This window comes from Petaurus breviceps, unplaced genomic scaffold, assembly GCF_028583685.1.
Source record: "Petaurus breviceps papuanus isolate PSGF00001 unplaced genomic scaffold, PetGlider_PUasm1.0 224, whole genome shotgun sequence".
Classification (NCBI taxonomy): Eukaryota; Metazoa; Chordata; class Mammalia; order Diprotodontia; family Petauridae; genus Petaurus; species Petaurus breviceps.
Genome location: NW_027185887.1, coordinates 985,011 through 1,003,491, shown reverse-complemented (window position 1 = coordinate 1,003,491; position 18,481 = coordinate 985,011). Strand labels below are relative to the sequence as shown.

The following is an 18,481-nucleotide window of genomic DNA, read 5'->3' as shown; positions in this document are numbered from 1 at the left end:
GTGTGGTTTAAATCAATATCTGCAAGGATTCTCTATGTATTTCTTCTACTACTCTCAAGTCACCATCTCTATTGCTGGGCCAGAACTTATAAATGCCACTGGGGGGGGCTTGACTCCCTATAACTCAAAACCCATTGGAGGTGGTCATAACCTATGGACATTTTTTCTTTGCTTCTCATTATAGACAACATTTCAATGTCATCATTTTATTTTTTAGCTCATTCTCTTCTTTTCACTGCTTTTCCCTGCCCATGAACCTCTTGCCTCAAATGAAGCTTGCAGGCTCAGGGCTACTGGCCCTGCTGAAAGGTATCTCAAGTAGCTGAGCTCTTCCCTGGCTGAGATTTCATTTTCAGGAAAACAGGCTCTTGCTTTGGAAAATGATTTGGTAATTTTCACCATACATACAATACATGCCCACCTCTTCCTTTAGAATAGGAATGCATCTTCAGAAAGCAATTACAATCCAAACTATTTCTAGATATTAACTCGGGCAATTCAGGTCTTCCCTGGTGTGCCCACAGTCCTTGAAGTTGAATCACTTAATTGGCCTCATCAGATTACATTCTCATACACAATTTCCCCATTTGCTCTGTCCTCACTTTGCCCTTTGGCTCTCAGACCTTGGCTCTCTGTTTGCCCCATTTGAAAACCAGAGAGAGACCTTCAAACTTGCCCTCGAGAACCAAATTTGACTTTTTACAATTCATGCTACAATAAATGTCCCCTGTTCACAAAACCTGCCATGCCTCATTATTTTGAGGCACACATTTGTGTGTGCGCGCTTCTTTAAACTTCCTTACATTCCAATAGTTGTGTAATGAGAGAGAAAAGAGAGGTAACATTAACCCAGCTCTATAGGTAATTACAGTATACAATAGCTTTAGTGAATCCTTTTTAATACTTCTGAGTCTAGAAACACCTTCTGCACGGTTTTTTTATGCAAAGGTCTGCTCTTTTCATTGTGCATACAATGTGATTGCTGGTTTGACACTGTAGGCTACACTGGTTTTATGAAGGATTAAATGCCACCTGAGACATATTTATCCTAAATAAATCACAAATGGTAAACTGCAGCATGTCAGTGTCAACACCCTGTACTGCAGCAGAAAGGTTAGCCATACAGGACTGAGCAGAGTTAGGAATTAGCATCCAAGCTGCAAGACCACAGGGCTACAGTTAACAGGAGAAATGATCAAGAAGAAATATTTCCACGGAAAAACATTCCGTTTTTTTGAATATCTGTGAGAATCTTGCAGAGGGCCATCATTTTGTAAAGGTCACCTTTATCCTGATAACAAACGGGAGTTGGTCCTGTCACTGTTTGCTGTAGACAGTGTTTAAGAATAAGTGAACAGCCTGCCATTTTTAAGAAAGATGAGCAAGTCAAACTCAGCTAATTATGAATCTTGGTGTCAAACTTGAAATTTTACTTTTTTTTGGAGGTAGGAATGGATAAAACCCAAAGCACTGAAAATGATATTGTGAGAAGACAGCAGCTCTCTATAAGCAGACCAAGGAAAGCATATTTCAGCTTGCAGTTCTCTTAGAAAGCATATTTTAACAGCATTGTTTTAAAAAAAATTCCATCTCTTTATATTCTCTCTCTTTCCCCTTTCCCCCATCCCCCTACAAAAGCTGGTGACTTTAGCACAGTAACCATGAAAAGATGTGATGTTATCATGGAAGCTTGCCTGGATCACAACCCAACTACTGAAAAAACTATGTCAAGCATGAGAGATATGCATTTTAGAAATTAGCATGCTTTGTCATCATCCCCTTATCAAGAAAGCACGAGGAGAGAAAAGCAAGCAGTGACATTCAGACATAAGAAATAGATTTCTGGGTTTTTCCAACTGAGTGCCCATTCTGTTGACTTCTTAAAATGAAACATCATATTGTTTCTTTTTTAATGCTATCATTTTATTTTAAAGAAAACCCAAACAAACCGAAACCAAAACAAACCAAACAACCTTAGCATTGGGGAGGAGGAGCTATTTTACAGGTTTTTTTTTAAAGAAATAAAAGCAATTAAATCAGAAACAATTTATGTGAACATGAACTTGCATTGAACAGTTGCTGTTAAATCCACATCTAAACACAAATAATTGGCATTCTGGTTCAAAACAATAGATTACAAGATCATCTTCTTCTACTTGCAGTGTCAATGTCAGAATTTTCATAAAAGCCCAACATTTCAAAGTCACTCACAAAAATCCTGCAAAATGATATTTATATGAAGAACCATTTTTTAAAAGGGCAAAATATTGATATGAACAGTATTTCCCAGAATGCACATTTCATATACAGACTATTTATGTATGAAATGGTGTCAAAATTACAGGCATCAGGTCTTTCTAAACCAAGCTAGTTTTACTGAATACATAGTTCAAGCCTTTCTTAACCATACACTTAAAAGGAAATCTTTATGTAGAGTGCAATGAAGACCAATGAATTAAGTAAGCATGTTCAAAGACAGAGGCTTTATATGTAAAATGCAAACCAACTTATACTTCCCTGTTCTATCTGGGGACACTGATCCTAAACTTTCAGGAAGCTGAATGAAAATTTTACTGTTTATAAAGTATAATAAATGTAGCTGCTAACTTTAACCAACTGTATAAAATGTTGTTAAAATAGTAAGCATGCCAGACTATAAGAGCAGAAATGTCTTAAGTCAAAAGGCATAGATTTCTTGGTTTTCCTTTTCAAGGGAAAATATTTTAAAAAGTGGAATGGGGGAAAAAACATTTTTTAAAAGTCAAAAACAAGTGACTATCTTCTTAGAAACAAAAGTGGACAAGAAATGGGGGATCAAACCAGGGAGCCATATTGCAACAAAAGGGTACAACCCAAACAAAACAAAAAACCCATCAGATTTCTTTTTGGCGATTTTTTTTTTCCATTTTGCAACCTAGTCTGCCTGTTCAAATTTCTGAATCCCACTCTGCAATGTGGGCAGAATTCTTCAGCTTGTGAAGTGGATGGGGCAACCTGTCACAGGAGTTGACATTAACCTCACAGCAAGTGCATATTTGGTACCCAGATGGAGCAATGCCATCATTATTTGGAAGGTTTTACAAGTGAAGTTCAGGGAACATGGTGCCTACCCACGTCTGTTACTTCTCCACATCTGCCCTGGTTCAAACTTACAAAATGCAGGGTTTCATGCTTCCTGCAGCTCCTGCAGTTCATTTCTTTCTCTTTGGCTCTGAATTACTGCTGCGGTTGGGGAGCCGCCCTGGGTGTAAATGACCATGCTTGTTAACTGTTCCCCTGCAACGTCAGGGGCCACGGCTTCGGCATTTAGAGCAGTGTCAGCCTGCAAAAGCTCCTGAGAGTCAGTGGCCTCAATCACAGTGTGGGAGTACACACTTGGTTCATCCTGAACCCCCTGGGGCAATTCAGTTACAATATAATGCGTGGTGCCTTCTGTGAAGTTGCCACTAGAGTCTTGGACCATGGCTTGGGCTAATTCTTCAGTCACAATGATTTGTGAGATCTCCCCATCAGATTCAACTAGATCCACGTGTTCTCCTGGCATGCTCAGGGCATGACTCCCTGCTTCTTGCATTATGATCTGAGACCCTTCCCTGGCCACCATATGAACGGTTCCTTCCTGATTGACAATGACCTGAGTGACGCCCTCTTTCATCAGCTGGTCTGCTGCTGCTGTGTCACAGACAGCAAACTGGAGTACTCCCTGAACCATCTTTTTAAAGGCAACTTGTGCTCTCTCCTGAGATGCAATGATAGTTGATGGGCGCACGACCTGGGTCACTACTTCCATAGGTTCCATGTTTGAGGGACTTTCCTGAATCTCGTGGAACATCTGTATTTCTTGCGTTTCGGGCTCAGCAGGAACACCGGATGCCTCATGACTGGGCATCTGTATCAAGACATCTTTATGACCGGACCTAGTTCTCTCCTGGTGTCCAGTCCTATTTTCTGCTTCTCCTAGTTCAGTGACAGCACAAAGCAACGCATCAAGTGCAGAAGATGAGTCGGAAGGAGGGGCCCCTGCCTCAGCAATATCTAACATTTCCTGCTTCATTACCTGTTGCATCACAGTACCATCCGAATCAGCAGATCCTCCCACTTCGGTGCTTCCCACTGAGCCTTCTACAACCACCACTTGTGTGGCCCCATCTGCTAACTGCTCAGTCAGAATCTGTCCTGGTACCACGCTGCCCACGTGGGAGCCATTCTGGCTTGTGGCAATGACCTGCCCATCCTCTGTAATATGAACCACCCTTGCCACTTGGCCAGCCATTGCCAAAGTCTGGAGGGTGGCGGCTGCAGTCTCCTCTACCGAGGCATCAATTGCAAAGTCACCATTGTAGCCCTGAATAATGATGACCTGCTGCACTTGCTCGGCTGACTGTGCCTGCCTCTTGCTGCTCCTAAGGGACTTTTCTTTGACTGGAGACCCTTCTGCCAGGGCAGCCGCAGTAAAAGGACTGTCTGTTTCCACAAAGGTTGCTCCTTGGCCCTTCAGGCGGCATTCGTAGGACTTGGAGACAATTCCTAGGAAAGAAAATGCTCATTTACCATATATTCTTAGAAAAGGTTTTGGCAAGTCAAACAAGAATCTATAGACTTAGAAATAGCAACAACAGAAATATAATTGTGAACCATCTCTTATTAGATAGGATATAGCATGGTATGATGAATGGAGAGACAATCTCGGAGTCTGGAAGACCTGAGTTCAAGTACTTCATCTTCATGCAACCTGGTTGCATGATCCTGGGGAAGGCCCTTAACCTCTTGGTGCCACAGGCAGCTCAAAAGACTACAAGTTGCAAAGCTGATGCAGAGTTGCATTGGTAAAAGGAGTTTCTTATGGTATTTTTTTTCCTAATATGAATTAAATTATAAGTGTGGTTAAAAAAATGACACAATAGAAAGCTTGGAGATCCCAGGCATAATCTTTGCTCCCTGGCGATGTAACCTAGGGCAAATTCCTTACCTTCTGTAAGTCTCATCTTCTTCACCAGTAAAAAATATTTCTTGTGGTAATCATGAGGATCAAATAAGATATGTAAAGTGCTATGTAGATACTAAAGCACCATGTCAATGTGAACTGTCATTATTGCTATAATAACAAGGAACTTTGTCTGAAGGTACAATACAGAAAGATAATACACAACTTGTATATATCATCAAAATTATGACATTCAAACATATTTTTATAAATTTATTTCCATTCCATGTACCTTTATTATGTGCTTACTATGTTCCAGGCATTATGCAAAGTAATGGGGGATATAAGGACAATGAAGAAACAGTCCTTGCCCTTGAGAAGCCTGTATTCTACTGGGGGATACAGCAGGGGTAGAAATATTATGCTCTTTGACCCCAGCTATGTGAACTCCCTAGGACTTATCAACTGAGTCATCCTTGATGAGTTGTGATACATTTGGTGGAAGAAAGGCCTACCCTGCAAATTCCCCCTACTAACAAGATTGCAGATTCTTCATATATTTCAGAGTTGGGATTCCTCAGCAGCCTGCCTTGCATAAATAAGTTCAGTACAAGGAAAAGATGGCTGATGTCTAGGGGGAATTGAGGAAAGTTTCACAGAAGAGATAGGATCTGATTTAGGAGACGAAGATTCTGGAGACAGAAGTGAGTAGACAGAACATTCCAGGAATGAGGAATGGTCTGTGTGAATGCATGGAGGTTGGGGTATCAAGTTTGGAGAACAATGAGGATGTGACTTTAGTTGGGATACAGAGTTTATAAAGAACAGTATGAAATAGGATGAGAAAGGTACGTAGGGGTCAGATGGTTGGGGACTCTAAGTACCAAAGTAAAGAGCTTATATTTTAGCCCTTGAAGGCTTTTGAATAGGAAAGTGACATGGTCAGAACTCTGACTTAGGAAAATTATTTTAGCAGATGATCAGAGGATGCACTGGAGAAGAGAAGAGACTGAAAGCAGGAAAACCAATAAAGAGGCTATGATAGTGCTGGTGGAGGGTGATGAAGTAGCTTTGTAAATGGAAATGGAAAAAAGGGAACGGATGTAAGCAATATTGTAGAAGAAGAGCCAGCAACAAAGTGGTAGTAATTGCCCAGATAGAAGGCATGAAGGAGAGGAAAGGAGCTAAGGATAACACTGAGGTAATGAACCTCCTCACTATTTTATTCAAAGAAGCCTATTCACAAACCCTGACCAGACATCTTTCTTTTCAAATGTTCATAGAGTGTGAATGGTTTGAGACTAGTTATTGTTGCTTTCTTCTTTTTCTTTCTTTCTTTTTTTTTTTTTTTGGTGGGTGGAAGGCAAGGCAATTGGGGTTAAGTGACTTGCCCAAGGTCACACAGCTATTAAGTGTGCCAAGTGTCTGAGCCCAGATTTGAACTCAGGTCTTCCTCTGACTCCAGGGCCGGTGCTCTATTAACTGTGCCACCTACCTGCCCCCACTGCTGTTTTCAACATACACTGCTTCTTGTAGAAATTCTAGACCAGGAAATCTGTAGCAATAGTATCTTTTAATAATTTAATCTTTTAATAATCTTAAAATAATCTTTTAATATCTTTTAATCTAAAATTACAGAATGTACAAAGATAGGATTTAGAACTAGAAGGGCTTTTAGAAGTGACCTAGTCTATCCAATTAATCTTATGGATAAGGAAACTGAAGCCCAGAGAGATAAAATTAGCAGAGGAGTAATTTGAACACAGGTCTTCCAAGTCTAGTGTTCTTTTCACAACACCAAGCTGCCAGAATATCTATTGATGCTGATACAGATATATTTGTAGATATATGAAATATCTACCATCCATATGCAGGTACATGTCTGTACACATCACTAATCTTCCCAAATAATATATGATATAGATCAATGATTTCCTTGTAACTTAGTAGAATGAAATATAACCTTAAACTATAATCTTTGTAATCACATTAAAGCACTTAAACATTTAAGTAGACACAATGCCCACATTTTCATTGTAAATCTGATTTACAGTCTTCTCTATAAGTTTTGTCTTCATTATCTCTTATGACCACCAATTAAGAGGATAGCTACATTGAAAATTTCCATGTCTAAATGGACTACAACCAGATATCTCAAAAGTAGTTAACTTTTTTTTTTTTTACCATTTTTAGCACAGTTTTCTAAAAAGTCTTTGTCCTTATTGTAAGCACAAATGTTTAATGCTCACTTATCCTACTAAAAAGAAACCCACTAGTTCCTGACTCTTAGTTTAGACATGGAATGCCCTCCAGTAGCTTGTGATGTCTCAGAGTCAGAAAAATATCACAGAAACATATTGATTTTTAAATATGGGAAGAAAATCCTTCTGCATGCCTGGTCATAACCTGGAGAAGGCCAAAACTCATTTGGGCCTATTGGTATATGAGGCATTTTTCTTGTCAAAATGGGAACCTTAATATACTCCAGGGTTTTGCTCATTCAACGGTTGAAACTTCAGTGGCACCAAATTTTTCTATTTCAACTTGCAAAGGGATAAGGAAAACCCTATATTTGGGAAGGGAAATGAAGAGTTGAAACTGAAGAAGATTTTTTTTTTTCCCAAAGGAAAGGTCACTTCCACGTTGTGGATTCTGAATTAAAGGGGGGTTGGGGGGAGTGAAGCAGGTGGGCAAAGAGACACACTGTTGAAATGCATTGTCCATCTCATAGGCAGCGTCACCAAGTGTGGAAGTAAAACATAAAAATGACTCCTATCTTAACATGAGCTAGAACTAAGCGGTCTGTAGTCTTCACCAGAGCTACAAGGGTCTATCTGTCCTTTCATTTTAGGTGGAATTTACCATATAATGGATGTAAAGCACTTTATAAATTTAAAGTGCTATATAAATAAAATGCTATATGAATGCATTATTGTCAGCTACTTAAGACCAGTGCAAACTTCCTATTTTTGAGGATTGCTCCAGAGGATCAATCAACCATTTATTTGATGTTATCAACATTTACTAAGTGCTTACTGTCTGTCATGTGCTATGCTAAGCACTGAAGAGATGCTACCAGTTCCCTTCTAATGAATGACCACTCTCATTGTCTTTTCATCTAATCTAAATCTTTGTTTGTCTCTCTAATATCCTGTTTCTTTTTATTTTATTATCAGCAATGATGAAGACCCATGGTCTTATATAGTAGCACAGTCGCCAGGTCTGGAGTCAGGAAGAGAAAACCTGAGTTCAAATCTGGCCTCAGACACTTAACTAGCCACGTGACCCTAGACAAATTACTTACCTCATTTTCCTCATCTGTAAAATGGGGATAATAATAGCACCGACTTCCCAGGGTTATTATGAGGATCAAATGAGATAAGAATTGTAAAACATTCAACACATAGTGAATGCTATATAAATGATAGCTATTATCAATTAACAAGTGTTTACCGAGTGCTTCTAATGTTCCCAGTGCTGTGCTAAATGCTATATATATAGAAGTTCTCAAAGTGTGGTCTAGGGACCCCTGTGGCTAACTGAAACTCTTTCAGAGGATCAATGCAATAAGCAACCACAACTGCTGAGGGCTGATGATGAAGCATATTACATAATGTCTAAGCATGCTCTGTCTACTACCTTGTCTAGGGTGATAGAGTTGAGATGCAGAATAAGAAATATTCTTCGGGGGCGGCCAGGTGGCTCAGCAAGTAAGAGCACCAGCTCCAGTGTCGGGATGACCTGGATCAAATCCAGGCTCAGATACTCAGCACCATACCCAGAAATAACTGGCCGTATAACCTTGAGCAAGTTACTTAACCCCTATTGCTTTAAAAAAAAAAAAGAAATACTCTTCTGATGTAGGCAATGCAAGGATTTCTTTTGCTTGACTACACATATTTGTCATAGAGGTTGTGGTGGAAAGAAGAAAAGTAAATGCTTGTTAATTGAAATAAAATTTTTAGAGTAAACATTAACTGGCTGATGTTCAGTTTGCCATCTATTAGGACCTCTAGATTTTTTTTTTCCTACTACACTTTCAAGTTATTTTTTTTTTTTTGCCATTAGTAATGTGCAAATAGCCCAAATAGATCTCTTTAAGGTTTACAAAGTGCTTCCCTCAAAATAATGTTGTGGGAGCAGGAAGGACAAGTAGTGTTACTCCCATTTTAGGGATAAAGGAACAGACTCAGCAAGGTTAAACAATTAGTCCAGGATGACACAGCTAGTGCCAAAATTAGGATACAATCCCCTGTCTTCTGACCCCAAAGAAAAGGTTCCCCTCCTCCCCCATCACTGCACCACTCTGTAGTTTCCTCTCCTTTGCCAGTTATATTCTATTTTACTCAATCTTACTGAATTTATTCCAGTTTGTTCCTGTCTCTTTCTTATTTTCTAGGTTACTTTAGAGTCTGATTCAGCTTTGATGAAAAAGGAAATAAAAGTAACGGGCACAAACAAAAGTAGCCTTGAAATTGTATGGTACCATACTGTCCTTATTTTCAGAGACAGAGGAAGCTTTTTGGGTTGGGGAAGAAAAAGCTAGGGATCCTATTCTTGGATATTCCCTGAAATAAATGGTATATTTCTAGGGCTATGCAACTCCAGCCTTTACTCTGCAATTGAAAGAAAGTCTCTTGGGTCCAGAGTTATCCAGTGAATCCCTCGCAGCACTGATAATTATGCTATTCTGAGCAGCTTACTTAATCTATTGAATCCAGAGGTGAGTTAAGCCACTTCCTGACCATTAAACTACATGGGTAAATACTGCTGTCACTAAGGGGTGTGATGAAGCTTAAACTATACCAACATCTTAACCTCAGCTCGATGCAAGCCTAGCTATTCCATCACAGTTCATAAATGCGATTGCAGGTCCATCTTTTGATTCTGCAATTTAATAACTTCGAGTGCTGTCAGTACTGCTTTGAAAAATGGCTCCTATAAAATGTAACAGCCTCAATCAGATTGTAAAAGATTCACCCACGGAAGATTCTTCCATTTCAACTATAATGAATTAATGTTGAGCTATGTAGAAGTTCAAGTGTCATTTAAACTAATGTGAATCTCTACTGTAACTTTAAATTTTAACTGGACCAGGAATTTACTGGGAACATCAACTTCGATTTCAGAGATCCTCTTAGTAAATATGAATTGCAGATGACACAAGTTTCTTCTTCTTCTTCTTCTTTTTTTTGTTTTTGGAGTCCAAATAACCAAACAGAAGATATCTGGAAAATGAAAAACTCAGACTGTACCTAAGTCCCATCCTTGGACAGTTCTTTAATGGACAACTCTTGTTAAACACAATATTTGCATTACTCTCCATATTATTTTAAGACAAAGTCTGATCTTCACACAGTACATAGTAGCTAATCAGATGCCATGTTTAAATTCATTATTACTTCCCCCCCACCCCTTTACTTCAAACAGTGCACAATGAAGCTTTGTGTGAAAAATTCTCTAATGAGGTTAGAATGTAATCTACTGTCAGTCCATGAATCCTAAACCTATAGCTTGCAGAGAGCATCAAGACTTTCAAAGATAGCTTATTGACTTCTATTGGAAAGTGCGTGATAGTTTATACTCTGTTGAGATAAAGAAGTTATTTCCTGGTTATCTGGGTGACGGTTGTATTTTTTAGGGAAATAGATTGTTAAAAGGCTCTTTTTTTTTTCAGAAAATCACTATAAAATGAATTTTTTTTAATCGACTCCTTGCATTCTAGTTTTTCCCCCTAAAGTGAAATTCTCTGCAACTTGGACACAACAAATCCATAACTGTAGGGTATGGAAGGGTTAAATTCCTACCACTTCCTCACCCCCCCTCCCCCTTGCAAACAACAACCTAAACCTGTTAATGGTCCTCTTTAGTTGTCTGCTGTGCTTTTGGAAAGCCACAGATAGGGGTTAGTACCTGACTATTTTGTGTGTGTGTGTGTGTGTGTGTGTGTGATTTTTTCGTTACTGTCATCATTTTTTTTCCAACAGAATAAATACCTTATGCTTTTGTTAAGCTTACATTTAATTAAAATGTACAGAATTTGTGCAGTAAACTCGAATGAAACAAATAAAACAAAGGCCCCCTCTCTTGAAGGCATACGTTGTGAATGAAAAATGTCATTACAGACTAAAAAATTTTGCAGTAAACAGGGCCTACAGAGAGAAGTTTCCCCTGTAATGACATCCATAAAATACACAAATGGCACTTTTAGTACCATCCTGAATATGGCATTTTCTGTGCTCTACACACAATCTAAATGGTTTGATCATAGAGCATAATACTCCATTGGGTTTATAGAACAATCAATGTTCCATAAAATGATGTATTTATCCAATAGTAGGCTCAGCAGTTACTGGTGTATGACATTGTAGGACACTGGCTTTGTACTCTTCAGCAGCACACATGCTGGCTGTAAAACTTATCTAACACTACTTCAACAACTTCATCTCATCTGTGTCAAGTAATTTGTTGAAGCCTCAGCTTGGTTTAAAAAAACTTGTAATAAAAATTCATAGAATTTTCAAGAGAGTGAAAGCCGATGACAATAGAAAGGTCACATTGTGTCTCCACTAAAGGGGTCAGAGGTCACTAGCAGTTCTAAAACAGAAAGTAGATTTCATGCATCGTGTAGCAGATAAAGATAGCATTAAAGAGATTTGTCCTAGAGTGAAATCCATAATGTGTTAGGGAAGCCTGTGCTAATACTTTATGTAAACGATTTTGTTTCTACTAACAATCCTATATTTTAGATTTCTGAGCTTTTTCTAAAGTTATATTAAATGTTTATGGATGACTAGATCATGCCTCAGGTATCATTTATATTTTGTTTTCTAAAGTCATTTGGTATGATGTGCAGCCTAAGAATCTGGGATGGTTTAGTGTTATATAATCAAAGTACTTTATATATTGTAAATTTTTTGAAAAATATGGCTCTTTTTCCATAAAATTTCTGCGGGCACTCATGACATTGTGATTCTTAGTCACATATAATTTCTCTCAATTTCAATTTTGAGGTATAATTTTTAACAATGAAGTAAAGAAATCATACTTAATGTCTATTAAAATGAAACAATATTAGCAGATTATGCTAATAAATTAGAGCCATATTTTAATGTCGCCAAATCTTATAAGTTTCTCACGTGAAAGTAGGAAAATGACAAAATGAAATTCAATGAAATATAACCTTCTAGAAATTTCAAAGACCAGGAATAAATTAACTTTATAACAGCAGCTACCAATAGTTTAGCCAGTCAAATCAATATCAATAACTGCCCTGGTAACATTCACTTCTTAGACAATAGTAATTACTTGGTATTATAAAGTATGCCACATCACATAAGCTCATAGTTAAACATAGACTTAAATAGTTTGATGTACTCAATTGTAAAACCTGCATATTGGGAGTACTCTTCTGATTCAAAGAATGTAACAGACAATAAGTACAATGATCCCCAGTTTCCAGAGAGAAAGACTAAAGCCCAGTGGTTACATGAGCAACTTTTCTGAGACCATAGCATGTGTATCAGGCTGATACAATCATCATGGCTCCCATTCCTATATTCAGACAAGTAAACAATGCTTTTCACTCTCATTTTCACAAGAACAAAGGTCAACCAGAACTTCCTTTCTTTTCATTACTTTCAAAGATTATAAATTGCATTTTAGCCAGGCTACATGTGGGTATAAAACCACAATTTTTAGTCATTACTTGATACAAAATAAAGATGTGTTGTTTTCTGTCATTTGCCCTGAATGTTAACTATACAACAGGTTGGGCTACGTAACTTTATTAATTTATTTATTAATATTATTATTAATTAAAATTATTAATATTATTTATTAATAATTTAGGCAATATTTCAGAATATTGCCTAAATTTGAGCCCATTCAAACAATTAAGTTCATGCTCTATGAAAGGACATAGGCTACTGTGATGTATTTGTTATTATTCAGTAATTTTAAAATCATTTCTAATTTCTAATAATTTCTAATATTTCTAATAATAATTTCTAATTTCTAATAATGCTCCATGACACATATCTGCAGAGAAGAATTATATATAAAAACTGTTTGGGCACCTTCTTCCAAATTTATGAACATGATTAAATATTATGAGAATAGCTAAAAGATTTCTTTTCCATGAAAACATATTTATACTAAATCACAGAGCTCATTCACTGAAGTTCATCTGCACATGTATAACAATGTAACCTCTATTGATACATGATCAGCTCAAAATAGCACATCAATCTAAGGAACATGTTATTTTCTTTTCCCTTCACTGTCAACATTATTACATCACATCACATTATTATAATTAGTGCTGATAATTAATAATAAAAAAGATGTCTCACTGAATAGTAAATGGAACTAAGTTCAGACTTGAGATGGCAATTCAAAATTCTCTTCCATGATTCTCATTTTATCCTGACTCAGTGTTCATGGGCCTACATAGTTTGATGGTTACTGAAGAATGACAAAGAGTAAAGGACAATATTTTACTTTTAAAGTCACAAACCCTAATAATTTTGTATTAAATCAGACCTGTAGGTATATATATTTTCATTTTCATGCATGAAGATCTAACAGTAATAGAAGCTATGCTCACAGATCCTTGATTCAGCAAGATAAGAATATACCTTTTAAGGTTATCTTGATTTGGTTGGGTTCCCCCTCTACCCCTTTGCCACCTCACTGGAGCTTTGGAGGCTGTAGGCTACTTTAGCCTGTTTTTAGCAGTAGCCAGAACTTCACAATTGAATACTTATAATAAATTCTACTAGTCTACTTAACAGATGGTGATAGGAATGACATCATAAAGTCAGATTGTAAACTGTGCTTTGAAATCCTGGCATGAAAGATCCCCGGTATAAAAAGCTCCTATCAATTTATCACGGTTTATTATTATTACTGTTATTTTAAGGAACACCTAGTTTATTTGCTAGCAGAGAATGATTAAGGAACTATAACAACTTCAGTAGTTTTGCCATAAGACCTACCCTACTTTAAAACAAACAAACAAACAAACAAAAAACCCAAAACAGGAAGTGAACTCAGGTTTTACTTCACAAATGAGGCAGACACACCCTGCCACCATCCCTTTTTTTTTGTCACCCTATCAAAGAAGGTCTGACTTCCTAGGGCTTGGACCACTCAAAATCTTAAAGATGGAGAGGTGGGCTTTTAATTGGAGGAAGCTTTGTTAAATGTTGAACAAAAAAAAAAATTTAAAAAGTGTTCAAGAGAATCAAAAACCAAACCAAACCATCTCAACATTTTAAAACCTGGGTCAGACAAAGATTTAAAACAAAACAAAACAAAGCACCTCTCAGTGGATAGAATACTAGCCCTGAGCTGGGAAGACCTGAGCTGAAATCCACAGTCAGAGATATACTAGGTTGTCACTTAAACGTAGGCAAGTCACTAAAGCTCTGTCTGCCTCTATTTCCTCAGCTGTAAAATAGTGATAGCAACAGCACCCACCTCACAGGGTTATTGCAAGGATCAAAAGAGATATTTGTTTAAAAAAAAAAGGCACTCAGCATAGTGCTTGACAGATAGTAGGTGCTTAAGAAATGCTTATTGCCTTCCTTTCTGATTTCCTTCCCAATTCCTCAAAAAACTTAGTCTGAGAGATTTTTGTTGTTATCCAGTTGTGTCCAACTCTTCTTGACCCCATTTGGGGTTTTCTGGACCAAAAAACTAGAGTGCTTTGCCATTTTTTCTCCAGCTCATTTTACAGATGAGGAAGCTAAGGCAAACAGGGTTAAGTGACTTGCCCAGGATCACCCAGCTACTAAGTGTCTGAGGCTAGATTTGAGCTCAGAAAGGAGTGCTTTTGATGGGATACTCTAACCACTGAGTCACCTATTTGCCCACACAGAAAGTACATAAATAAATATAATACAAGATAGAATGTGACAAGGACAAAGGAAAGATCTAGACAAAGTACTGAAAAACAATTTCAACTGGTGGTAGTGGTAGGGAATATGGATCCAGGAAGATTTCATGGGGAATGTGATACTGGGCCTAGAAGGAAAAGGATTACAAAAGGCAGATATGTAGATGTAAGGTGTGCATTCCAAATACAGAGAATAGCTTGTAAGAATGCACACAGGCAGGAGATGGCATGTTGTGCTGGCTCTGAAGTAGACTGCATGAAAGGGGGAATTGTGAAATAAGGCTGAAAATAAAAGAAAATTTGAATCGGATTGTAGAGGGCCTTAAATGTCAGAATAATGAATTTTATTCTATAGGTAATAGGTAGCCATGGAAGGTTTTAGGGCACAGAATGACATGTTCAGATCTGTGCACTGGAAGATTCTTTAAGCAGCTATGTGAAGAACTGACTGGAGGGAAGATAAGAGAGGTAAAGAGATGAGGTAAGAAGGTTATTATAATCCTGTAGGTAAGAAGTATATTCTGAACAATGGTTGTGGCAATGGGAATAGAGACAAAACAAATGCAAGAGATTTGATGACAAAATAGATGACACTTTACAATTTATTAGATACAGAAAGTGTGGGAGAGGAAAAACAAAGATTGCTCTCAGGCTAAGATTTCGGTGACTGGGATGATGCTATATATAGAAGCAGGGAAGTGGTGAGGTAGAAATTTGGAGGAAAAACAAAATGATTTCTGTTTTTAACATGCAGAGTTGAAGGCATCTGTCAGAATTTCAGGTGGAGCTACATACAGCAGAAATAAAAGATTAGGATTAGGATTTAGGAGTTATTAATCAATCAACAAGCATATATCAATTGGCTACTATGTGCCAGGCATATCTGAATAAAGACAATAATTGAAGCATTGGAGGTGGATGAGCATGCCAATAAAGAATCTAATGTGTCAAAAGAAGAGTAAAACATTCAGGGCAGAACCTTAGGGAAAACTCATATTTAAGATGGTAGGAGGAGGAGGGGGAAGATGAAGAAAGCTAAGAAGTCAGGAAAGCTGTCAGAAACATAGGAAGAAAAACATAAGAGAGAGCAGTGTAATGGAATCTAAGGGAGGAGAAGAAAGTGTAAAAAGTGGAGAGAATGGCCAACAGTGTCAGATGGAGAGAACCCAGGAAGGATGAGGGTGGAATTTGGCATTGAGAGGTCACTGGTAAATCTGGAGAGTACAGTTTTAGTAGACCGATAGAGAATGAAGCCAAGTGGTTGAGGAGTATATGGGTAGTGAAGAAGTGTAAGCAGAGATTATTTTTTATAGATGTTTAACAGTGAAGAGGAGAGATTCAATGAAAAATACATATATTTAATTGAGTTTACTTGGTTGGGGTTTTTTTTGTGTGTGGGGGGGTGAGAATAGGGGAAAGGAGATCCAGATTGATATTTACAACAGTGGAAGGCTATCTGAAAATTATACCACATAGACAACTGCCTATTCTATCTATTCATAAAGCTTCTTCTAAATCTAAATTTAAAGCAATCTTATAGAACTGTCCAGCCAAATACATTATAGTGGAAGAATAATTTTTTTCAAAAATGGAGAATTATGTAAAAATGCAAATAAATCATCTTAAAAGGGTATGGCTCCTCTTTGTCTCTTTCAAATATATTTATAGATACCCTGCTGGCAAGAAACATTACACTTGCCCCTCAGTTTTTCTAGTTAACCCTATAAAAATTATCACTTTTTACCTTTGTAGTCATGTTTCCCTTTCATTTGTGTTACAGTATCTTCATATCTTTTTTGAAGAAATTAGAGGAAATAGCCATTTGTTTTCATTGTAGATACTTTTGTATGTATGGTAGAAAACAAACTGCTATTCAGTAACTGCACAGAGGCACCATTAAAATCAAATTTACAGTAAACAGAACCTGCAGCTGGGGTAAAACACTAACTGTTAGTATTTTAATTATCAGCAAAGCTTTTGGAGGTCTAACATCTGCTCATAGCCAAATGACAGCAGCTGCTTGTGTACACTTAAAACAATGTGAATTTCTTCTCTAAATATTAAAATGAATCATATGTTCTGTGTTCATCACTGCTACTTTCCTATTAAGCTGGCAATGTCTATAAGGGCAAGCTTAGCTACTTAATGGGTGGAAAAACTGTAAAGGGTTGACCTCTTCAAAGGATGAGATCCAAAGACAGCAAACATACTTGAGTCTGTAAATTGAAAATGTTTAGAGTCAGTACCAGAGGTCACCAGGGGCCAAGATGTAGCTAGTAAATGTGAACAAAACATCAGCAGTTAAGTTTTGATCACTGTGCTCTACAGCAGCTTCAAGGACAGGACTTCTCGGGATCTCAAGTGCTGGAGGTCCAAGAGCTGGATGGTATTCTAATTCCATACCTCATCAAGCAAAGCAGATAGAAAGCAATTCAAAGTGCGATCAAATTAACCAAAATGTTCTGTTTCAAGTCTATTTAAAAAGAGGATTGAATAGTGATGGTCACAAGATTTCACCACCCTAATTCAAGGCTAGGACATTTCACTGTTTCCTGGCATAATTTAAAAATATTCTTGGGTAAGCATTTTATACTATTGCCTGGAGTCTCAGTTTCTAAACATGTGAAAGCAAATGCTCTGAAAGGATGGATATTAAGAACACCCAGGGGATCTTGGAAGGAGATAATGGTAACAATAAAAACAATGACATTTTTGTACGTCACTGAATTTCTGACTTTAATCCTATGTTTTACACAGATGCCTGCCAAAATCAGCCTTCCCTCCCCTGGCCTCCAATCCCTAGCACCCTGTTTTTAAAAGAGGAAAAGAAAAGTTTAGAGGGGAATCCTTGGAAAGGCTTTTTTTTTTTTTTTAAAGAAAGCCAAGCATTCATCCCAAGGCACTACATATAACCCTGTCACACCTGCCCATTTATGGGCACATTCGCAATTGCACATGCAGTGGAGGAGTGGTGGGGACAATTATTCTGTTTGCACATGCCTGTTTGCAGGTACAAATGGCAAGTTTTCAGATGCACCTGTTATGTCTAGAGATAACATTTTGGGCCATTATGTTATAGCTGCTAAGTGTTCCATGTATCAAATGAGGCAGTAGACTTCTGATACATGAATTTTAAAACAGGGTAATAAGTCAGATGGAGTAAAATTACTTTGGGTCATTATTAGTTATGGTTCAACTGCATAAAATTCTATACTGCCGATTGAGATTAGAAAATTACAGTGAGTTAAAAAAAAATCACTAAACAGTTTTAAAGTCTTTCTCAAAAGGGAAGTGCTAATTTACTTTTTCCTTAAGCAAATATACAAAAGAGGGCTAGATATTATCCTCAGAAAGGCAGGAGGGCAGAGCTGATTAAAATGTAAAATCAAATACAGCACAGGTATGACAGACACTGCTCTGGCTTGCTCTCTAAATTATGCGTCAATGCAAAGAAGAAGAAAGAAAGAGAGAATTTAGTATCTTGCACCAATTTTTGAAGCAGTGTTGGTAAGCAACAGAAACGAAGTGAAGAATACCAAATCTGGGGGCAAAGATGTTCATATACATTCTCAGAGTTCATATATATTCTGTGCTTCGGTGATCTATGCTCACTTGATTAGAAAGTAGACCCAACTAGAAGCAGTATTAATTTTTCA

The 18,481-nt window shown here is 37.5% G+C and overlaps 1 protein-coding gene across 3 annotated transcripts in view; it reads right to left on the bottom strand.

Annotated features, from left to right (window-relative positions):
• Positions 1–1,898: 1,898 nt before the first annotated feature.
• ZNF407 (zinc finger protein 407) overlaps positions 1,899–18,481 on the bottom strand; it is a 667,606-nt gene continuing 651,023 nt past the window's right edge. For 2 of the 3 annotated variants that reach the window (XM_069094963.1, XM_069094962.1), the window contains exon 9: positions 1,899–4,527. In XM_069094963.1, coding sequence (XP_068951064.1) covers positions 3,167–4,527 — 1,361 coding nt within the window. In that variant the 3' untranslated portion in view covers positions 1,899–3,166. Of the gene's footprint in view, positions 4,528–9,012; positions 10,153–18,481 lie in introns of those variants that run through there. The other variant, XM_069094964.1, reaches the window with a different exon arrangement.